The sequence below is a fragment of the Lates calcarifer genome, linkage group LG20 (genome assembly GCF_001640805.2).
Source record: "Lates calcarifer isolate ASB-BC8 linkage group LG20, TLL_Latcal_v3, whole genome shotgun sequence".
Classification (NCBI taxonomy): Eukaryota; Metazoa; Chordata; class Actinopteri; family Centropomidae; genus Lates; species Lates calcarifer.
The window spans coordinates 3,785,414-3,809,900 of NC_066852.1; the positions used below are offsets into that span (position 1 = coordinate 3,785,414).

General features: G+C 40.3%; 1 protein-coding gene across 1 annotated transcript; it reads right to left on the bottom strand.

The window, feature by feature from the left end:
* Nucleotides 1-9,129: 9,129 nt before the first annotated feature.
* On the bottom strand, nucleotides 9,130-20,405 carry zgc:171929 (uncharacterized protein LOC100124596 homolog). The gene is made up of 4 exons (XM_018691479.2): nucleotides 14,537-20,405; nucleotides 14,144-14,376; nucleotides 9,904-10,093; nucleotides 9,130-9,735 (listed from the first exon to the last, which is right to left on the bottom strand). The coding sequence occupies exons 1-4, from the start codon at nucleotides 14,634-14,636 to the stop codon at nucleotides 9,413-9,415; spliced, it is 846 nt and encodes a 281-aa protein (XP_018546995.1). The 5' UTR covers nucleotides 14,637-20,405; the 3' UTR covers nucleotides 9,130-9,412.
* Nucleotides 20,406-24,487: the final 4,082 nt, after the last annotated feature.

The following is a 24,487-nucleotide window of genomic DNA, read 5'->3' on the forward strand; positions in this document are numbered from 1 at the left end:
TTTGAATTCTACTCTAGATTTGACTGGGAGCCAATGTAGAGAGGCTAACACAGGAGAAATGTGATCTCTTTTCCTAGTTCCTGTCAGTAGTCGTGCTGCAGCATTTTGAATCAGCTGCAGAGTCTTTAGAGACTTGTTGGGGCAGCCTGATAATAATGAATTACAGTAGTCCAGCCTAGAAGTAACAAATGCATGGACTAGTTTTTCTGCATCTTTTTGGGACAGAAAATGTCTAATTTTGGAGATGTTACGCAGATGAAAAAAGGCAGTCCTAGAAGTTTGTTTTATGTGTAAGTTAAAGGACATATCCTGATCAAAGATGACTCCCAGATTCTTTACAGTGGAGCTGGGAGCCAGAGCAATGTTGTCTAATGGAGCTACATCATTAGAAAGTTTGTTTCTGATGTGTTCAGGACCAATTATAATGATTTCAGTTTTATCTGAGTTTAGTAGTAAGAAGTTGCTTGTCATCCAGATTTTAATGTCCCTAAGACAAGCTTGGAGTTTGGCTAGATGATTGGTTTCATTAGGTTCCATTGACAGATAAAGCTGTGTATCATCTGCATAACAATGGAAATTTATGGAGTGTTTCCTGATAATATTGCCCAAGGGAAGCATATACAAAGTGAAGAGGATTGGTCCAAGCACTGACCCTTGTGGAACTCCATGTCTAACTTTTGTGTGTATGGAGGAGTTGTTGTTAACATGTACAAACTGAAGCCTATCAGATAGATAGGACTTAAACCAGTTTAGTGCCGTTCCTTTAATGCCAATAAAGTGCTCCAGTCTCTGTAAAAGGATGTGATGGTCAATTGTATCAAAAGCAGCACTGAGATCTAACAAGACAAGTACAGAAACAAGTCCGTTGTCTGATGCTATCAGAAGGTCGTTCGTAACTTTTACAAGTGCCGTCTCTGTGCTGTGATACAACCTAAATCCTGACTGAAAAACCTCAAATAAACTATTGTCCTGTAGAAAGTCGCACAACTGTTTTGCAACTGCTTTCTCCAGGATCTTAGAAAGAAAGGGGAGGTTAGATATAGGTCTGTAGTTGGTTAATACATCTGGATCTAGAGTGGGCTTTTTTAGAAGAGGTTTGATTACAGCTGTTTTATACGTCTGCAGAACATAACCTGTTAACAAGGACAGATTTAACATATCTAATACAGGACTGCAAATTAAGGGCAGAGCTTCCTTAAGCAGCCTAGTTGGGATGGGGTCTAAGAGACAGGTTGAAGGTTTAGATGCTGAGATAATTGATGTGAGCTGGGGGAGGTCGATGGTAGAAAAGGAGTCAAGGTTAGGTTTTGCAGCTGACTCTATGGATCCTGTGTTATGGCATAAATCTGTACTGATTGAAGGCAGGATGTGATTAATTTTATCTCTAATGGTAGAGATTTTATCATTAAAGAAGTTCATAAAATCATTGCTACTGAGGGTTATAGGGATGCGTGAATCTATAGAGCTGTGACTCTCTGTCAGCCTGGCTACAGTGCTGAAGAGAAACCTGGGGTTGTTCTTATTATCTTCTATTAATGATGAGTAATAGGCACTTCTTGCATTACAGAGGGCCTTTTTATATCTTTTGACACTATCCTGCCAAGCTAAGTGGGATTCTTCCAGTTTGGTGGAACGCCACACTCTTTCAAGCCTACGTGCTGTTTGTTTCAGTGTACGGGTTTGGGAGTTGAACCATGGAGCTTGCCTCTTTCTCTTTATTGTTTTCATTTTTAGGGGGACGATGGAATCTAAAGTGGTACGTAATGAGTCTGCAACACTGTCTACAAGATGATCAAGCTGGGAGGGAGTAGCTTCTGTAAAATTAAGATGAGGCACTGGACCTAAGTTAGTGGGAATCATTTCCTTGAATTTAACTACTGCATTATCGGAAATATTTCTAGTCAGGATGTTTTTTGCTGATAATACATAATCCAGCAATATGAAGTCGAAAGTGATTAAGAAGTGGTCTGATAGAATGGGATTCTGTGGGAAGACTGTTACATGTTCAATGTCAATACCATAAGCTAAAACAAGGTCGAGAGTGTGACTGAAACAGTGAGTGGGTTTATCTACACACTGAGAGAAGCCAATAAAGTCTAGTAAAGAGGAAAAAGCAGAGCTAAGGCTGTCATTGTTGACATCAACATGAATATTGAAGTCGCCTACAATAATAACTTTATCTGTTTTAAGAACCAAACTCGACAGGAACTCTGAAAATTCAGATAAGAAATCAGAGTATGGACCAGGAGGACGGTACACTACAACAAATAGAATTGGCTTTAATGTTTTCCACCTTGGGTGGGACAGACTAAGAACAAGACTTTCAAATGAATTATAACTGAGTTTAGGTTTAGGGTTAATTAATAAAGTGGAGTTGAAAATGGCTGCGACTCCACCTCCACGGCCAGTGTCTCGGGGAATGTGAGTATTAATATGACTGGGGGGGGTTGATTCATTCAGGCTAACATACTCATCCTGACACAGCCAGGTTTCAGTCAGACAGAATAGATCAAGATGGTGATCTGATATCAGATCATTAACTAGTACAGCTTTGGATGAGAGAGATCTGATATTGAGTAATCCACATTTAATTATTTTATTTTGCTGAACATTTGAGGTGGATGTGCTGATTTTTATTAGATTATTGTGACTAACTCCTCTTTTGTTGACCTTTGGTTTAGTTAATTTAAATGGGCGGCTGTGGCTCAGGAGGTAGAGCAGTCGCCCACCAATCAGAAGGTCGGTGGTTCGATTCCCGGCTCCTCCAGTCCGCGTGCCGAAGTATCCTTGGGCAAGATACTGAACCCCAAATTGCCTCCGATGTGTCATCGGTGTGTGAATGTGTGTGCATGTGTTAGAAAGCACTTATATATAGAAGTGTATATATATAGGCTTTGAGTGGTCGAAAAGACTAGAAAAGCGCTATATAAGTACAGTCCATTTACCATTTACCATATGACCCACAGCCTAGTCATAATGATACATATCAACCAACAGCTGACCAAATGACCAAATAGAATAAACCAGAACTGGTTTGAATTTGTGTCTGCATGCCATTATTCTGATTATTAAAGGTGGAACACTGGAACAATTGAAGAGGGTAAAAAAGGTGGAACACTGGAAACATTGAAAAAAACTTTCCTGGCTCATCCTCTGTTGGATAATGGACCATGATTGAGAATTGTGTTGAAGCAAAATCAGCTTGTACATCAGTTTCTTAGATTCAGATTTAATATGAGCACAAAGAAAGTTTCACTGTGCAGCAGATAAATGTGAAAACAAACATCTTGTGTCAAATACAAATACAAGCTCAAACATCCATAAAAAAGTGAACAGAAAAAACAGAACAGTGGTAGGGACTTTAGGATCATTCTTTCAAAGTATTTCTAAGGTCAAGAATAACTTTCACTCTCAAAACAGGGAATGTGTTTTCCAAGAAATAACATTCAGGATATAACAGTACAATACAATTTGCCCAATATGAATTATACTAAAAGATGATATGTATTGTATAATGTCCCCCAAGAACTGTTGTGATATTTTCAATTTGTCTTTGTCTTTACCAACCCACAGAATCTTCTTCCCTCATCCATTTTTTGATGCATTTCTCACAAAGAAAACAACACTGTTAAAAACCAAATCCCCTAATGCAAAATATGCTTTACTTTTCAAACCTGTCAGGATGAACGCACCAGATATTTCCCATCAGTGCCAACCTAGAAAAATCAACAGTCTCATATACTACATGGGAAAACAGGTCAAATGTTGATCCATTAGTAAGAACTGAACTGCAAGCACATCATCATCATCGTACAATAAAATATATTGTACATACTGATGAGTTATATTATCACTCAGCCCCCCAACACACTACTTCTGAGTATCTCAGAGAAGATATGAACTGTCATCAAAAATAAGGTTTGATAAGCTGATGAGAGCAGTAATTGCAGACTGAACATGAAGAACTGCGGTGTGATCCTTGTCTAAGTGTGGGCACCCATGCTCTCAGACAGCATCATCTTCTTGTGGCCCTTTAAGAAAGCACAAAGGAACACATTTTGTTGACTCAGTAAAGCAGTACTGTGGTTACTGAATATGGTGGCAGTGAGGTGCAAAACACAAAACCTCATCAGGAAAATAAACAAAAAAGCCCCTGTAAAATGATATAAAAGTTACACAATACTGTGTTGATGTCTTTCAAGACTTCCAAATCCATAGTCTTTTTAAAAAATTAATCTGAAGCTATAGTTGATGTTATGTTTGATCACTGACCCAGTATCTGCTTGCTCAACCTCATAATTGTTGAGACAAAAATGAAAGATGGGACTGATAACAAGTAAAGTGAGCTGGAGTAAAGCAGCTCCATCAAACACTCTGACAAACTTCACATTTCACCTGATGTCAGTCAAACTTTATTATGTGAGTTTGTCTTGCTTTTTCGCTGTTTTGCTAACGCTCCCCCTCCATGGAGCAGTGGATAATGTTATATCTCATATACGTGTCACAATGTGTGTATTTGTGTAGTCTTATCTGTGATAAACAAGAGATTACGGGATACATTTGTGTTGTGGTGCTGCCGAGACGAGAGCGGAAGAATCAGAGAATATTGTTTTGTACTTTGCAATAATTTCTATACACATGCTGACAGTTTCGTCTAGATTCCTGGTGTGGGATAGTATCACACAAACGGGGTATTGCAAAAGAGGTATTGTAGCTGACTTGCGTGTGTGCTGTACGGCCTGCTTTTTCTCCTTCCTCTCTCTCCTGACACCATCTCTGTCTCCAGCTAGATGGAGCCATCTTTTTATGTATGCCCCCACCTCTGTTGTGACATAGAGTTTTTCTTCTTCAGAGCCAACAGAGCGTTTTGTAAATGACAGCTTTGAACTGGTGCCTTATATCTTGGCTTCTGTTTGATTGCCTATGTTGTATTGTAAGTGTTTGGTAAGATTTGTATTAGACTGTCGTTTTAATTGTTACTCACTGACATGCTGTGGGGTGTCACATGAGCAGAGATGCATCATTGAGCAGGTATCCTATTTAAACCTGTCATTCACAAAATGCTCTGTTTGCTCTGAAGAAGACACACTCTGTGTTGAAATGTCAGCGAGTTGCACCGAAATAAAAAGAGCTAAAACTGACTGTGTGCTCCAGTATCTTCTCCCTGCCAGCCAATACTAAAACTTGTGTAGTCATGCAGTTCAACAAATTTGAACACACATGGGACAGAATCAACCAGCCTTCACTAATTGCCCGTCACTGTAAGACTTGGTTTTGTAGCTGCAGCCAGAAAACCAACAAGCAATACCATTCCTTTACAACAGAATATTGTCTGCTACTACACTGATGCATTATCATCCACATCTGCATCTTGATACATCGATTATAACTATCACCCCTAGTTGACCATAGCATCATATATTCAGAAACATGAAAGAATCATATAAATATAATATATCATATAAATAATGATATTGATAATATTATGTGCAATAATAATATATACATTGTCAACTCTTTGCTACATAGCAGAGAATACAAAACTCTAAGTGAGGTGGTAGTTAGTGACACTGGAGAAAGTAATCATTCTGAATGTGTCACAGATATAGTACTGTAGTGTTTTTGAATACTTAGTCTAACTTAGTAAGACTAATACTTAGTCAGCGGCTTGCCACTGCTTCAGAATTGGGGCAGCTGCACAGGTTACCAATCTTCTCCTTCAGTTCTCATGTTCTTGCTTCAGACTGTGCTGTACACATGGCGATGTTGAATGTTGTTGAATGAATTTTAGGCTCACATTCAGATTAGTCAATGCTAACTTGCCATATTTCGGCCAAAACATGTTTTAACAAAGGTGGGCCATGTAAATGGACTGTACTTATATAGCGCTTTTCTAGTCTTTTCGACCACTCAAAGCGCTTTACACTACAGATCACATTCACCCCATTCACACACATTCATACAGCACATGTTCTATATATATATATATATATATATATAATATATATATATATATATATAATGTGCTTTCTAAACACATTCACACACTGATGTGACACACATCAGAGGCAATTTGGGGTTCAGTATCTTGCCCAATCGAACCACCGACCTTCTGATTGGTGGGCGACTGCTCTACCTCCTGAGCCACAGCCGCATATATGGTGTGCTGAACCATATATGGACCAGCCTTGGTTCACTTACAGAACGACCATTGCCTACTCTACCACATAGCTGCCAAAGGTGGGCCATATTTGTTTTGTTTTATGCTGAGCCCCCTGCTCTACACCCCCTACATGTACGACTACACCTAAGCCAACCACAACAACACCATCGTCAAGTTTGTGGACAACACTGTGGTAGTGGGGTTCATCTCTGGGCAGGAAGAGTCCACCTATAGGGACGAGGTGGAGCAGTCGACAGTGTGGTGCAGAGAGAACAACCTGCTCCTCAACATCTCAAAGACCAAGGAGCTAAACTACAGGAAGAAGAAAATGGACATTCCTTCACTGGTCATCAGCGGGGACTGTGTGGAGAGGGTGGCAGAGTTCCGCTTCCTGGGAGTCCACATTGAGGAGGACCTGACCTGGAGCGTGAACACCTCTTTATCTTCTCCTTTGACCGTATGCAGCATTTGGCCATTCTGAGCTGATTAAGCATCAAAACACAGCGTTAAACCTCTCTCTCTCATGCACATTGCTCGCAGGGCTCAAAACAGGCAAAAGATGTCCCGACAAGAAATGATGGGTTTCAACAATAAAAAATATTCATAAACATTGTTGTTGAGATTTAGTTTCTCTTCTCTTTTGAGAGTATGCAGCCTTTGGCCATTCTGAGCTGATTAAGCATCAAAACGCTGCGAGCTGCTCTTTCTAGCACACTGGCATTGCTCACAGGGGTCTCAGACAATGCAGGGAGTAACTGTTAATGAAACTGAGGGAAAGGAGGAACTGGGAGACCAAATTCAACAATATAACAAAAGGATTTTATTTATAATTACGAACCAAAAACAAACTGCAATGCAGCCGAAGTAAACAAAACAACACAATAATCAACGGGGAGAAAGAGACACCCTCCCAAAACAAACAAAACAGAAACAAACTTTCTAATGATGTAGCTCCACTAGACGGCATTGCCCTGGCTCCCAGCTCCACTGTAAAGAATCTGGGAGTCATCTTTGATCAGGATATGTCCTTTAGCTCACACATAAAACAAACTTCTAGGACTGCCTTCTTTCACCTGCGTCATCTCCAAAATTAGACATTTTCTGTCTCAAAAAGATGCAAAAAAACTAGTCCATGCATTTGTTACTTCTAGGCTGGACTACTGTAATTCATTATTATCAGGCTGCCCCAACAAGTCTCTAAAGACTCTGCAGCTGATTCAAAATGCTGCAGCACAATTACTGACAGGAACTAGGAAAAGAGACCATATTTCTCCTGTGTTAGCCTCTCTACATTGGCTCCCAGTCAAATCTAGAGTAGAATTCAAAATCCTCCTCCTCACTTACAAAGCCCTTAATGGTCAGGCTCCATCTTACCTTAAAGATCTCATAGTCCCCTACAATCCCACTAGGACTCTGCGCTCCCAGAATGCTGGTTTACTGGTGGTTCCCAGAGTTTCTAAGAGTAGAATGGGAGGCAGAGCCTTCAGTTATCAGGCTCCTCTACTGTGGAACCTTCTCCCAGTTTGGGTCCAGGAGGCAGAAACACCCTCTGTACCTTTAAGAGTCGGCTTAAAACTTTCCTCTTTGATAAAGCTTATAGTTAGGGTTGGCTCAGGCTTGAACCATCCCTTAGTTATGCTGCTATAGGCCTAGACTGCCGGGAGATCTCCCATGATGCACTGAGCTCCTCTCTCTCTCTCTCTCTCTCTCTCTCTCTATCTCTCTCTCTCTCTCTCTCTCCACCTCTCTCCACTCAATATGGATTCATATCCCATGTTACATGTTACTAACTCAGTATCCTCTCTTTCCTGTAGTATTGTGCTCTTCCGTCTCTCTCTCTCTCTTCTGTCTCTTTCTGCAGGTATTTCTGCCTCTGGAGCTGTAGAGTCTGATCTGTGATGACAAGTCTCCTGCTGCTCCTACAACTCCACTCAACACCTGCTGCTAGAATTAGAAATTACTTATACTGCTATTAGTTGTATTGCTGTGTTAGCAGTTAATACTTTAATTATCACTACTATCATTACTACTGCTGTATTACTGGCCTCATCTTACATCTGATATGGAACCTGTGTTATGCTATGTTCTTCTTTCGCTATTCTCTACCCCCTCTCCCCCCTCTCCCCCCCTCTCTCTCCTTCTTAACCCATCCAGTCGAGGCAGATGGCCGCCCACCCTGAGTCTGGTTCTGCTCGAGGTTTCTGCCTCTTAAAAGGAAGTTTTTCCTTGCCACTGTTGCCTAGTGCTGCTCTTGGTGGGATTTGTTGGGTCTCTCTCTGTAAATACCTATTTTAAAGAGTATGGTCTAGACCTGCTCTATATGAAAAGTGCCTTGAGATGACTGTTGTTGTGATATGGCACTATATAAATAAAATTGAATTGAACTGGGGCTCAAACACAGAACCTTCTTACTGTGCGGTGACAGTGCTAACCACAGAAAACTTTTTTTTTTAAAAATATCATCAGCTTAGAAGCTTTGTAAAAGTAAATCAAAACGATACACTTCTAGACCCCCACAATCACTTATTGAAATAGTTATTACAAAGAAAAGGCATCATATCAGAGTTTTATAATTTGCTGACTTCCTGCTGTCCAGAGTTTAACATATGAACTAAATGCTTGGAACAAGGATTTGGAAGTTTCAACTGATGATTGGAAGTCACCCTGTGTTGTAACTTGCATTTAGGGAGGAAGTACAGACCTCGAACTAACACAGTATAACTGGTTAATGCAATCATACTGTGTGTAAAAATATAGTAGACATGCACTAACACTGCAGGAACACTATGTCGCTGTGTTTGGCAGAAAGATAACATTTTAGAAGGAGGGAAGAGTGAAATGTGAGAAGATCATTTTAAAAGAAATAGGCTATTTTAATCAGAAGAACATAATTTTAGTAAAAATGCTGACCTCAGTTTTCAAAATGCCAAAAAGCATTATTCTGAAAAATGAGTCCCAGACAGATATTTACTAGATAAGTTTTTATCCTTTATTTTTATTTTTAAAGTACAGACATGACAAAAAAGTCATAACTATGAGTAAATAAAACAGGTATAAGAACTAGTGCTAATTAAAAACTGTTGTTGGAAACAGAAACTAATGAATGAACACAGAAGGCGTAAACTCAAGGGTACATACATTGATGGTCTATATGTTACACAGTTGACAATGTCATTAAAACTTTATTTTCATTTATGAATGGCTTATGGTACAGCTACAACACAGTGTAGTCAAGAATCTGAGCAAGGCCTACATGTAGTATGCAGGGTTTGAGTAGAGCAAATAAGGATTGAGTTTACGGTCTGCTGATGCAAAGCTGCTGTTCTCATGGGCCTGGCGGCGGTAGTACCGGCGGAGGGCGGGACTGCCAGGGTGGCACTGTCTCACATGGAGGAAATACTCATCAGGGCGGCTTGAGGTGTAACCACAATCCTCACACACAAAGATCTTGGAGCGTCTCTGGCGGTAGGCATACTGTTGGTGAACGCCGTGAATCTTCCTCATGTGGGACTCCAGAGAGCAGCGCTGTGTGAAGGCTTTCTCGCACAGCTCACACTTGTAGGGACGGATACCTGCAGCAGGGGGAGACAGAAAGGGGTTTTGTGCCTGTTTGTGTGGGTGCACTTGTAAATTCAGATTAGCATGACTGGCTATGCAGTTGTGTGACAAATCTTTCAAAAACTTAAAGTTCCTAAATCCACCTTTGGTTTTAGGTCTTGTGTGTCGAGTTCATTCCTGACCTGTGTGTGTTCGCATATGCCTTTTGAGGTCAAAGGTATCGTTGAATCCTTTGCCACAGAATCGACAAGGATGTCTCTTCACCAGGCTGTGGCACTTCAGGTGGCGGGTCAACATGCGCTGCAGAGGGAATATCTTGTGGCACACTGAGCACACAAAGTCGCCTGAGCCTGGGGAAGTACGGGCACGGGGCTGGTAGGAAGAGAGGAGTTCACAAAACCACTTAATCAATATAACAGTATGGAAAACTATGAGCAGCATCAGGATTTTCCCCTGCTCTCTTTAGCTTACAAGGAACGATTTGTAGTATTAAACAGTTTTCAAATTTTCCTATGGAAGCCCAGTGTTCATGTTAAATGATGTGTGACCAATCATTAGGCCCTAGAGCAGGTATCAGGCTGTGATGTCATGAATCAACTGAGCCCTTAAACAGAAAACACTGTTCTTTAACCCTAAACCTAACATACCTTAAAGCTGCCAGTCATCCAAGCAAAGAGCATGACCTGCCCTTATTGCTACATTGTACCTGTTTAGGTTCAAATACAGAGGATGGACCAACTGCAGTTGTGTGACAAATCTTTCCAAAAACTTTAAGCTAGTTCCTAATTCCACCTTTGGTTTTAGACTCTCAACTAAAGACTCTCCTGAGACCGCAGAGTTGTAGAAAATATTCTACTATTCAATAATGCTTAACCTGACAAGGTAGTAAAGACCAAAACAAGAGGGGTGGTGTTACACCCTCTCATGGCCATGAAATGAATTTATTAGTAATGATGACTGGATCACCTGACTTTGATCAAATGTTCAAGAGCCGTAAATGTTATTATTAATAAAGTATTCAATTAACTTTCATAGTGTAGTGCCATACCTTTTGTGCTGCACCTCACATACACAGACACAGACACACACCACACACATTTGCACACACACACACACACACACACACACACACACACAAGATGCACTGATGTGCCTGCAACACCAGTAACTCTGGTGCTATCATTACCTCTTGTGTGCACAACACAAATCAATACAATAAGGAATGTTTTTACACACATGCATGTGTTAATTGTGATGTTATCTGTTATCTATTTTTGTCCTTTTCTGTATTTCTATATTTCTGTAGGCTAGCTTTGTACACTGATTTGGAGGGGTCACTGAATGGTTCGATGAGTATGAAAATGATGTGAATCACATGTTGTGGCCTTTACAGTCACCAGATCTAAACCCAGTTGAACACCTATGGGAGATTTTGGATCAATGTGATAGACAGCACCCTCCACCACCATCAAAACACCAAATGAGGGATAATCTTTTGGAAGAATGCTGCTCATCCCTCTGGTAGAGCTCAGAGGCTTGCCAAGACATAATGAAGCTGTTCTGGCCGCTTGTGGTAGCCCAACACCTTACAAAGACACTATGTTTTTTTTTTCTTTGATTTGTTACCCACCTGTATGTATCTAATATTCATTGCTGTCGACTGCAATGCACTAACCTCACCTAGTCAAACAATGCAAACATACTTGGAAAAATAGAATACCGATTATGATTTGCCATACCTACAGTATGTCCTATACCATCTGATTGGGAAGTTGGAGAACAGAGGGTCAGTCCAGTAACTGTAGGACAGATGGCCTTGAAGCTGTGATAAGCTAATGAGCTATTTTGTGACACCTGTTCCTTGGCAGGAGAACTATATTTAGAGAGACACAAATCCAAGTACAAGGATCATATCTGTGTTTGGGAGATATTTTCTTATGTTTGTCTTTTACAAAGATTTGGATGATTCAAATCCACAATTAGCCACTGACTGTCACTAGCCTGAACATTGAGGTGTCTTTAAAGACTACATCTGAGCTGTTTCAGTCAATTTTAAGAAATTGCACTTCAAAACATACGTTCAAAAGGAAAACAAGAAGTGTAAATAAAATTCACCAGTGGGTATAACAAATGGCACCTCAGCATTATAAAATACACTGAGTAGTCACAACATTAAAACCACCTGCCTAATATTGTGTAGGTCTCCCTCGTGCCACCAAAACAGCTCTGACCTGATGACAGGTGACCGGACACAGGACCTCTGAGGGTGTCCTGTGGTGTCTGTTGACTCCATGGATCTGGCTTGTTTTGGATCATCCCACAGATGCTGGATCAGATTGGGATCTGGGGAGTCTGGAGGCCAGGTCAACACCTTGGGCTCTTTGTTGTGTTCCTCAAGACATTTCTTAGCAATTTTTGTGGTGTGGTGGGAACATTGTCCTGCTGGGGGAGGCTCCTGCCACTGGGGAGTGCTGTTGCCATGGGGGTGGATTTATGTAGGCGATATGTGTCAAAGTAACTTCCAGATGAATGAAGGACATCATAGAACATTGTATTGTAACCAGGTGATCAATGTTTTTCACTTCATCTGTCAGTGGTTTAAAGTTGTGGCTGATTAGTGGATGTGGAAGGTAAGGTAACAAGTCTATAGACAAGTCTATAGCATGAGGACCTAAGCAACTTCACAATCTTGTGGTCATCTATACCCCATATAGTCAAAATATAACTTCTGATATGAATCTAGCCCTGGCACACCATTAGGCACATGGGCTGATCTGTCCTTGGCACCATTTCCACCTATCAAAAAGGGGGCTTCGATTGGATGGTCTGTCACCTCATTGGAGGCCACATCTTGTGGTAATCCTAACTATCAGATTCTTTATCTGACTTCACCCAACTGAGTGATTTACTCAAGAAGAACTGATTAACACCCTCTCCACATGCTCTCAAACACCCTTTTTCCTGCCATACATTTTCCAGCCTAATAAAACAACAACATAATTTTTCTAGTCAACACCATAAAGACGTATTCTACCCAAAAAGTGCATTCTCTGGTGAAGCCAAGAGAAAAGCCGGTCAACAAAAGTAATCCAGTATTGTTGATGTGAACATTAACGGTCTGGTAGGTCTGGACATGATTGGCTGCTCACTGGTTGATGGAGACCAACTGCCTTAGGATCAAATACAATCTCCTTGGTCTTTTTACATTTAAGGTTATATAGTTACAGTCACATCAGTCAACAAATGTCTTTCCCTCAGAATGATAGATGGCTATGTCATCTTGTCTATTACCTAAACTTAAAATGGCAGAATCATCTAAATATTTAAAAGTATTGTTCTGTGTGTGTTTTCTTGAGCAATTACTTGAAAAGATGAGGAGGACTGGTAAGCTGATATAGCCATGTGGCACATTAGTACTGATGATTTTTAGCTGTAACCTGTTAACACTTGTTACAAATGAATGATGCAATTTGATAGTTGAAGGTTTGTGTTCTGAATTGAATAAGGCTAAACAGTATTAAAACAGAGCTTAAATCAATAAAAAGCAGCAGAGCATAGGCTCTGGGATCCTTAAGAAATTTTAAAATCAGGCGTAAAATGCTGTTAATCTACTGTCAACATCTGTCTTTTGCACGGGAAACACACACTTTTCAAAACATCACAGATGTTAATGTGACTGGTGTATTTTCGGTTGGATTTGTTTTCTTGGGGACAACAATGACGACAGTATTTTTCTAAACGGGAGGAACAGTTTGAGTATCAAAGGACTGTTGGGGAAATTCCATCAGGTCTGTTAGTTCAGTTCAGTTCAGTTCAGTTCAGATCTTTATTGTCCCTGAAGTGGCAAATTATTTTGCAATAGGTCAAAGAAAGACATAGATAACATAACACACAAAAGGATATAGGACACTCGCAGCAATAAGAACAACCATAAGGATAAAAAAAAGAAATTGGTCTGTTAGGTCTGTAGGTCCCCTGTGAAATGGGTTGATCAACAATTTATCCTAAGCAATTTCACTGGATGAGATGTGGTCAATTTCCATCTTACACTATAGTAAAATCACAAGTCTGAAATCTTAAAATATAAAATATAAATAAAACCTTTTCATCAGAAGTGACTAAACACATCTTTGTGTGGTTTATGTCAGTAATATGGATTGATGTCAGTAATCCCACAACCTTCCACAATTTTTTTTTCTGTAATGTCCCTCTGTCATTTCCTGACTGTTCTCAGTAAGTCTGTTCACTCTGCACAGACTTCAGTACCAAGCAGTCCTGGTCCTAAAAGACATTTTCTCCCTGTTAATGCAGCCCTTTATTTCCTTTGCTGTCAGGATAAATACCAATACGCCTCTTTTGGATAACTTCATATTATAACAGTGATACTATGTGATAGATTTGACAAGAAAGGTTTGGCCTTACCTTTGCTCTGCTGACCAGCGCCAGAGTACTGGGATGGTAGAAGGAGCCCTGGAGTATCAGTGTGGACCAGTCCAGCCTGGCATCAGACCCTGAACCTCCTGATCCTGCCAATTGCACTTGCGCTCTCATTCTTGCTGGTGTCTCATATCCTAAAATGGCCTGTGGCTGGGACACAGTGGCAGGCTGTTGGGTGTCAGGACAGCAGGATATCTGCTCCTTAGCATTTTCACTCACTAAAAAGGGATAAAACTATTGTTTATTTCATCAGTAAATTAAGTAACGGTCAGATTAATCACCACATATAAATTATACAGCTTAACATGGATGAATCAATGTGTAATGTACTACTTACTTTTGACAGCTGCAAATAGATTTAGTATTTAAAATTCGTACCTTCTGTATTATCTTCTTTCCACTCGTGCTGCTCTGGTTCTTTCCATTGCCATGCTCCACATGCCCCACGTTTCTTTTTAATAAGGAAAGACCTGGGCATCTTTTTCTCCTACTGATCTACTTGATCTATTAGCAGTGGTGAGTTCTCAGAGCTCTGTAGGGTGGGCAGTAAAAGGCAGTCTGTGTTTTGACTGGAGTACACCTGTGTTGACTGTGCGCGTGCGCCATTTTAACTGGTCCCCCACTGGTTTTGCATGTCAGGTAGTGAGAATCCGGGGAGCTTCGCATTCAAGTGGCCCTTGACATGCAAAATTTGGCCCCAGACCAAGCCCTGGCCCCAGACAAAGGGCACGGTCTGAGTAACAGGAGCAAGCACAGAGGAGCCACAGCTTTAACTGCTAGGTAAATCAGCTCTTTCTATTTCTTTTCTTTTCTTTCTGTTGCAATTGTATGGTGGGATTACAGGGCTTCTAAAAATACACACAAAGGCCATTCACACACTTTGAAAAGATGTCAAGCACTTGCTGTCCATTGACTGTGTTGTTTACATAATTCCACATATCCTGTTGTGTTACTCCCTGCCACTCACCCAGTGCATGCTGGGACGGCAGCCCCTGCCACCCTGAACAGAAAAGGTCATACAGAAAATAAACGGATGGATTCAAACCGAAACTGCCACATCTCCACCTTGTTTACAGTATATTACTTGTTAATGTATTATTTTTATGTTGAGATTGAGATTTCTGCTAATGAACAGTGACAAATTGTGAAAGTAAACTGCTTAGCCTTGTCTAATTGTCAGCACAGTCAGTGTATACTTCAGAGGAAAATAAATCGCATCTTCATCTGATTTCACTGAACTCTGCATGGCAAATACAAGTGTAGCCTGAGCCTAAACCCCATCATGCAAATACCAATAGAGGTCACTTCAAGTACTGTACAGCAGTACAAACAGACTTGTGCCTGCCTTACAGCTACATTTAGCCGTTTATGTGGTGTATGTCTCACACAGTAAACATTGACAATATTGCTGATATTGGTTCACTGAAGAAGAAAGTACAGGAGCATTACAACACTTTCATACATGTGAAAAAAAAATATGTGGTGCACATGAACCCTTCCATTTTGTCTGTCAGATGTTGTCAAGGAGATGTTACAATATTCTAATTGTTTAATAGAGAAACCAAATGCTACTGCTCCTTTAAAGTGGTGCTCAAGACTCACTGGAGTCAAGTTTACATAATACTAAGCTATTAGGCAGAAATTCAAGTCAAAGAACTCACAATATTCAAAATATCCATCTGTGTAAGTGTAGATATTCCTTTTGCTGATAAATCTTTTAATACTGTCAGATGATATGGACTGGATATATAGAATTAGTGTTTCCTACAGAGCCTACAGGAGACTGTTGACTGTACTGTGAGTTGTTGCCCTTCGAGGCTGCGCTCTAACTGTATGCAAAACACCAGCCAGTGTGCTGCAGCATGAAAATTAAATGGTAAAAAGGTAGCTCCACTTTGTAAAAGACAAAAAAAAGTCCCTTCCAATGATATCTGTCTAATTCTTTACTCTTTGTCCACTGGCTTTAGTTTTATCACTGACACAGTAAGCTTTGCTGGCTTTGGACAAATTACCAAGAGATAAGTGTAGTATTTAATGAAAGGCTGGGTGTCTTTTCAATGAATACAGCTGATCATTATACAGTATATACATATACATTACATAATACAACGTTATATTTTATGTTTATATTTATTTATATTTAAGTGGCTTGGTTGGACCACCTCATGTCTCACTGACTGGACAATCACTGCCAAAGGTTTCTGTTTTTTTTTTTAGGTAAATGACCAGTCTGAACACGAACACACAGTCCAAACAGTCCATGTTTAACTGTTGTTGTGTTCATCCTCAGCCACACCCTTGTTGCCTCTTTCAGTTAGATGGATAAAGGTCTGTGCATAAGTGTGTGTATGTGTGTGTCTTACTGTTGTCTCTGTTTTCTGTTTACAGATCACCAGAGGCCTGTACTATGAAGTTCAGCAGATCCAGGATATATTTTCATTATCTGGCTTCACTAAACCTAACAACCACAGTGTGGCTAAGTGGTCGTATGATGCTGGTTATCAACTTGTTAAATCAACCCAGGATTTCCCAAGAACGTTCATGTGAAAGAGGCGGAATTAAAAGCAGTGTTGTCGGAACCATGAGTAAGGAACCTAATATGATATGAGAAGTAATGCTGACAGCTGCATGGTGGTTTGTTTTTTAGTGACATCCAAAAGTGACATTTAACAAGGTGAAATGTGAACAATATGATCACATGAGTAGAATAGAAACACGAGAAATAATTTCTAATTACTAAAGTCAGGCTGAGGACTTATTGTAAATAAGTGGAAAAACGACTGAATGATTGACATAAAATAATGTGGACATAAAATACTGGAGCACCAAACTGATTCCACTGATCTATAAAAGTATCTGTTGATCTTTAGCATTTGTCAAAATTCTTTTGTCCCTGTCGAGGTCCTGTAGGAATGATGACTCTAGTTTTCCAGTGATCTGATCCTCTGAAGTTAACCTGCCCTGGAGCAGGTTAGCTGTTCTGCATAAGTTACCATAGTGATTTACCTTCTATCCCACTGTCGTAACCCTGAAAACTCAGAGTTAAACCTAAAGTTATATGACTAACCTCAAATCCTGCTTAATATTACAAGCCTCTGGGGCAGCGCAGTATGATTTTTTTTCTCCATATATTTGTTTTGTTTTGACTTGACTCTTTGCAGAGTTTTAAGGAGAACGGAGATTAGATGAACACACACAGGTACTTCTCGACTAATGGTAAAACATCTGCATTCTCTGGTGTTATGCCCAGCCTAGGGTGAAACCTGAGCAAAGCATAAAAGTGACAGGATAACCACTGCCACAGCTGACTGCAGTCCAGAAACTGCAGAAGACTGATTTATTTCATCACAGGTAAAATTGGCATCAGGGTGAGCACAACCTAAAATAATAAACAAAAAACAAACAATAAAAATATAAGGAACTTATCTAACTCCCTAGCATAAACAGGAGAAAATAGGTTTACAACAACAACAACAACAACAACAACAACAAAAGGCTTCTCACCCCACATCATTGTGAACCATTATATTTGCCTTGAGTATTTCTCATGATTCAAAAACATGGATTGAAACAGTCTGGGTTTCATACATACCCAAGAACCAATCTCCTGCAAGGGGAAGTGCAAAAGAAACCTGAAACCTCCAGTGCAGAGTGGACTTGACAGTACAGAGAGTGAGAGTTTGCTTTCACATAACTACTAATGCTGTTACAGCCATTGCCAGTTACAAGCTAATAAGCTAACAAACACCATAAACAAACGAGCTAACTGCACTCACTATTCTGATAGATCTGTATGTCGCAGATTTTAGTACACAACAGACTTCTCCTCATCAGACCTTAGGGATTGCGGGAAATCTTTGAATGTTCCTCCTCTTTACATTTACTTAAGTGTAATGTAAGTGTGATGTAATTTATATGATATAACTTTGTGTTTTTAAGATGAATATGATTAAAACATGTGGTGTTTGCATGAAATTCCACCACCTAACATAAATCACAATCAATTATGGTGAGGTGAACTGAGACTATATAGTTTCTACATTAACCAGAAAAGTCAAGCCATCATTGCAGGAAGACATTGCAAGAGGAGATGGAGTATCATTAAGAGGACGACCATTGGTGTGTAAATGGAAAAGGTAGGCTAAGTATAAATTTGTTATCATCCATTTGAATGCAAATGAAATGGTGTACATAAATGTTATAAGTTGTTAGTTCATTATTTTCAAGCACAGAGTCTATGTTAGTAAGCAGTAAAACAATGCACACCAATGCAATGAAATTAAGGATGATGTCATTATGGGTTGAAGCTAGCATTATTGTGCTTTAGAATAATAAATCTATTGTTATTAATCAGTGGTTTGATACACTGCCCATCAAGCACTTATCCCTTAAGGGTACACCCTGGACAGATCAGCAGTCTATCACAGGGCTGACATATAGAGACAAACAACCAGTCACACTCACATTAACACCAGAGTCACCAGTTAACCCGCATATGTTTGGACACAGAACGCAGCACATTCATAAATCCACCGTCTGCAGTAATTTGCCATCCCCATAAATGAAAGCAACTCTTTCTTAGTCTTAGGTGAATTGATTAGATTGGACATGATCTGGAAAGGCACACACCTGTCTATATAAGGTCTCACAGTTGACAATGCATATCAGAGCAAAAACCAAGAGGTCAAAGGAACTGTCTGCAGAGCTCAGAGGTGGTTGTGTTGAGGCACAGATCTGGGGAGGGCTACAGAAAACTTCCTGCTGCATTGAAGGTCCCCACGAGCACAGTAGCCTCCAGAATTCTTACATGGAGGAAGTTTGGGATGACAAGGATTCTTCCTGGAGCTAGCCAAATGGAGAGACCAGGGCATTTAATGCCTGCTTTAGGTCATTTAAACTGCCCTGGTTGGAATGCACAGTGTAAGCACAGTGGTACTTAAAAAATATATATATATATTAAGATTGTTTTCAAATTTGTCTGTAGTCACCTGTCACCCTCTGCTGGACAATCTGCATTTTTCAAGAATGTGACCATTTAGTATCAAATTCTTTAAGCAGTAGAAAGGATTCGTGTCTATCCCTCCCTTTCTGAGTTGTATGACAGTGAGTGGGTATTGGTTAATGATACTTAATATTAATGAAGTAATATTTTCAGTTAACCCACTAGCTTGATGGCCAATAGAATGTTCAGCAGCATCATGCCTCATCTACTTCTCATGGTGCTGAGGTGAGATAAGTGAAGGTAAGTGTCTGCTTAAACATCAACAAATTAGTTTCTGGTTTGAGAGTTTGGCTACTGTTATCAAAATCTTTTAATGCGGTTAAACTGAAACCTGAAAGCAGTTGGAGTCTCGTGAAAACTCACAAAGTAAGTATAAAATATTGTTATGTATTTATTTGGCTTAAACAGCTATATAATGTATTTTTATCAGCAGTTAGCTGCGGATATCTAAAATATTTAGCCGCAGTGTGCCGCAGACCACTGAGAGGTCCCATGCCAATCCCTGTCCACCACCAAAAGTGTCTACAATGGGCAAGTGGGTGTCAGAACTGGACCATGAAGTAACAATAGAAGGTGGCCTGGTCTGATGAATCACATATCATTTACCTGAAGATGAGATAACAACAAGGTGCACTATGGGAACAGGATGAGCCGGCAGAGGCAGTGTGATGCTCTGGGCAATGTTCTACTGGGAAACCTTGGGGTCCTCAATGCATGTGGATGTTACACTGATGCAGCACCTACCTACACATTGTTTCTGACCACGTACACCTCCTCACTGCAACAATATTCCCTGTTGGCAGTGGCCTCTGTCAGCAGGACAATACTCCCTGTCACACTGTAAAAACTGTACAGGAATGGTTTGAGGAACATGACAGGTGTTGACTTGGCCTTCAAATTCTCCAGAATTAATTCCAATCACACATCTGTGGGATATGCTGAAAAAACAAGTTCAATCCATGGAGTCCTCCTCCTGTGTCTTTGTGAAAGACAGGAGGAGGCAATTTGGACTCATCAGACCAAAATACAAATGTCCACTGGTCTAATGTCCATTCCTTGTGTTTCTTGGTCCAAACAACTCTTTTCTTGTGAGTCTTGAGAGCCAGTTTCATCATAGCATTTGATGGTTTTCATGACTGTACTTGAAGATACATTCAAAGTTCTTGAAATCTCTTTACTTAGTTGAGTGGTTCCTGCCATAATATGGATTAGAACAGTAGTTGAATAGGGCTATTCACTGCATAGAACTGTGTACCAGCCCTACCTCTACACAACACAACTGATGGTGTCAAACACATTAAGAAGGCAAGGAATTCCACAAATGAACTCTTCAAAGCATATCTGTTAACTGAAAACCATTCCAGGTGACTTAATACCAGAAGTGTGCAAAGCTGTCATCAAAGCAAAAGATGGCTGTCTTCAATATTAATCTATTATGTAGAATATATATATATATATATATATATATATATAATATATATATATATATGTGTGTGTGTGTGTGTGTGTGTGTGAAAAAAATTACTTCCTTATCCACATTTGGCATGTTAAGTTACATGGTGTTTCCCCACTTCCCCACTCCTCTTCATATCAATTAATAGTTCCTCTGTGTGTTTTAAACCTCACACTCTGTAAGAAACCATGTCGCTGACTTGTCATGACCTTCCCCCTTTGTGACCCTGGGTTCCTGGGGTTTAGTTGAAGATTATAATTTCTCTGGGTATTTCTTCTCCTGGTTTGCTTCTGTTGTCTTTACTTCCTGTCTTTGTTCCGTTTCCCGCCTGTTTTCAGTCCCACCTGCCTGCCCCCATGTTTATATAAATCTTATCTTCAGTGTCAGAGTCCTGTGTATGAGATGTCGTTGTTGACATTTAATCTGTAGGATGCTTTTCCTCTTACCAGAATAAAATCCTTGCACTGGAACTTGGAACTAAATGATTCTCCACAATGAACTTAATGGCTACAACCAGTTACCAGTAGCGGAACAAGACAAGCTTATAGTAGCATAACTAAGTGATGGTTCAGGCCTGGGCCAGCCCTAATTATAATCTTTGCAGTGCATTGCTGGTTGAGGACTGGTCAGAGAGCTGCAAAAGGACCTTCTAAGAGCAAAAGGGATGGCTGGTAAGTACACCTATTTTGGCCTTTGTCAATTTCTCTCACTCCTTCATCCCTAAGGTTAATGCCTGCCACAGCAGCACAGAGAAGACCTGTCCCAAGAGCAAGATGGCAAAGTGGGTAACTTATGCAAGCTGAAGCCTTCACCCAGCAGAGAAGGACTACAACTCCATGATTTCCTCACCATGAAGTGGCCACTATCATGGAGTTGGACCTGGACCTCCCTCCCAACTTGTGTTCAACAGCACAGCTCATGAGCCAACGGGTGAATCCCCACATTTCTTCATGTTTGGACAGGAACCCCACTTGGCTGTGGACTCATATAAGTGACTTACCAGAACCAAGTGTCAGATGGAGACTGCAGCCACACAGAGGAAAGAAGAGTGAGTGAATCACTGAAGGCAAACCACAAAAAGGACAGGGTGCCTGGGGGGCCACAGTCTACAAAATGGTGAGAGCACCTGAGACTGGAGGAATAGTCTATTCCATAGCACTACGGCATAACCCAACCCACAAGTGCACAGGAAAATATTAAAACCGGCCCTTATCATCCCCTGTATGTTCTTTTTGAATCAGCACCTTTGCCTCTGTCCTTGGAAGGTATAGCTTGGATGAATTTTAAGAAAATGTTGGTCATTATCATCCCTTGATGGATCTAACAAGCTGGAGGTGATGGCAAGAATTTGATTCAGTCTTAGGGCAAGTGCTTGGGGTGGTGCTGAAGAAGAGAATGCAGATGATCATAGACCACTGGTGATCGTTAAGACACCTGCACATGACCACCCCATTGTTATCCATAACAGAACCAACATGTCCTCCAATAGTGGAAATGACTGCCTCTGGTTGACCACCAGTACAAGTCCCTAGCACCAGAGGAACTACCCTTAGGAGAACCACCAGGACAACAGCAGTGTGGCACACTAACACCCACCATTTTACAATGCAGTGAATTTCCACATTAGTCCCCTGGAAATTGTAGTGAGCCCTGATTTTCCTTTTCTGCCGCAGGATGGTGTCCTTCTCTCTTCAAAATTATATTTTACTTTTAAAAAAAACACATCTCTGATTTTACTAAAAGGGGTGGGGTGGATGAGAGTCCCAAGATGGCATTGTTGACATTTCATCTGTAATAAGACACTTGATCTGTAATAAAATTTAAGTGACTTGTTTTTAAGCTTTGTTACAAACAGAGAGGCAGGTTGTCATGGGGTAACCCCATGTCTTCTGTAAAGTGCACACTGCCAAATATACAGCCAAGGCTCATACAAATCTGTTTTAATTACATCTTGCTGGCAGACAGGTTGTTATCTTTTGTTTTGTGTTAACATAACTGTGGCACTATGGTTCCCCAATACTGTATGGTTCAAGCCCCAAGATTACCATTAGCTAGTGCTAATGCTAAATTGTAGCATGGCAAGCTACAAGAGGCATATAAAGCTTACAGCTAGCGGCAATACATACACAAACTACCAAACCAGAAGCAGCAGTTCCATGCACATTAGCAAAATGGGGGATCCAGGGTATACCATGTATGGGCTGGTATGGAGGGGAGTTTTTGTTAAGATGCAGACATTTTTGTTTTGGAACCTCAATAATGATACAACAGGACTTTTCTGTGTGAGAATATATTGTAAATTGTCATTATTAGGAGCATAGAATAATTTACCTGGTAATAAAGTGTCAGTTGATTTGATTGATTTTTCAAGGATGGTGGTTCAGCTCGTGAAGAGGCCCCGGTGGTATAAAGCCGGTGTAGTGGTAGTCCCTCAGGGAGATGCAGCTTATGTGTGTGAAGTGCTAGAGTTTGCAGCTGGTTAGGTTCCCTTTGAAACACTGCAGATAGGATTGTTGTGTCTGTTTCAAAATCTCTGAAATTGATGGAATCTTGGGAGTGTTTTCACACCCTGCAGTGCAAATGTGATGAGGATGAGACACCATGCCTCCTGTCTACACCTACACCTTTTATTTCCCATCTGTTTGTTTGACTTATTCGAGTTCAATTCAGGTGAAGCATTTGAGTCTGTGCCTCCTTCTTCCACCACTGGGCCAAATCTTACACAGGTGACATGAACAACAGCTGGAACACTAAGACACAGTCCAGTATAATAACAGATTTGGCAGATGTTTGGGGAAAGGGCACCTCTCTAAGCCCTGATGGTCAGTACACTTGGCATCTCAATAAACTTCCCTGCAAGTCTAGTCGATATCACTGATTTACATATTTACAGAGAAAACAGGAAATAGTGATGAATTTGTCTGTTTTTGTGTAAGTACATGTACTGCATAATATATTAAGCTGATATCTAGTTTTACTGTGAGCTGCTGCATAGTATAGAAACATTAAGACAAGGAGGAACTGCAGAGTCATCATGAGAGGTAAGAGGAAATGAACAACACTTAGTTGTGGCAAGAGATGGCTATTAAAGGGACACAGCTAGTCACTGACAAGGTGTCCGTTTCTCACACACACACACACACACACATACACACACAGCAACCCATTTGTTTTGTGATATATAATTTGTTGCCATAAAATGCCAAATAGCATTTTTGTCAAATTCTTGAATTAGGAGTAAACAATCATCTGAAACTCACTGGCTCAAGATGCCAAGTCTGTGTAAAATCTACATATTTTACAAAAATGTGTTCCTCTTATTTTCTAACTATTCAGTCCCTTAGCAGAAAAATAATGAAGTTTGCAGTTCTTCTTTCATTGCCACCACAGCAGAAGTGAAGTGCTAAGTAATAGTGCTGTGACAGAGAATGTCAGATAACATATTATTCTAGTTTTGAGTCCATTTTCACATGTTAACACATTTAACTCTGTTAAACACTGTTATTCTGTAGGATAATACGACTAATACAGTACTTTGTGCAGAACACTAATAACTCCAACTCTTTGAGTCAGGAAATACAGTAACATTGCAACAAAAGTGGTTTAGTGCAACTTTCCATACCACATGCAAGACAAGCTGCAGGGAACGTTGCTATGAGCCACTGCACATGATGCTTCCACCTCTTTATCTGAAGTAGTCTGAGTAAATATGTGAAGAGGACTTATAACCAGCTCAAGTGTCTTCTCTCATGAGCCAGCACACAGACACACAGACATACAGCACCACTTGTACTAAAAACTACAGCAAAAAAAGTATAGTTGTGTGATGGAGCGGAAAAATCAGACAAATCAGAGCTATGCTACAGTGAGATGG

What these genes read in the sequence shown, in the direction of transcription:
- zgc:171929 (XM_018691479.2), bottom strand. Translation starts at nt 14,636, where the DNA reads ATGCCCAGGTCTTTCCTTATTAAAAAGAAACGTGGGGCATGTGGAGCA. An exon ending in GAAAGAAGATAATACAGAAG is followed by an intron (nt 14,377 to 14,536) that starts GTACGAATTTTA and finishes ATCCCTTTTTAG; the next exon opens with TGAGTGAAAATGCTAAGGAG. An exon ending in GCATATGCGAACACACACAG is followed by an intron (nt 9,736 to 9,903) that starts GTCAGGAATGAA and finishes CCCCTGCTGCAG; the next exon opens with GTATCCGTCCCTACAAGTGT.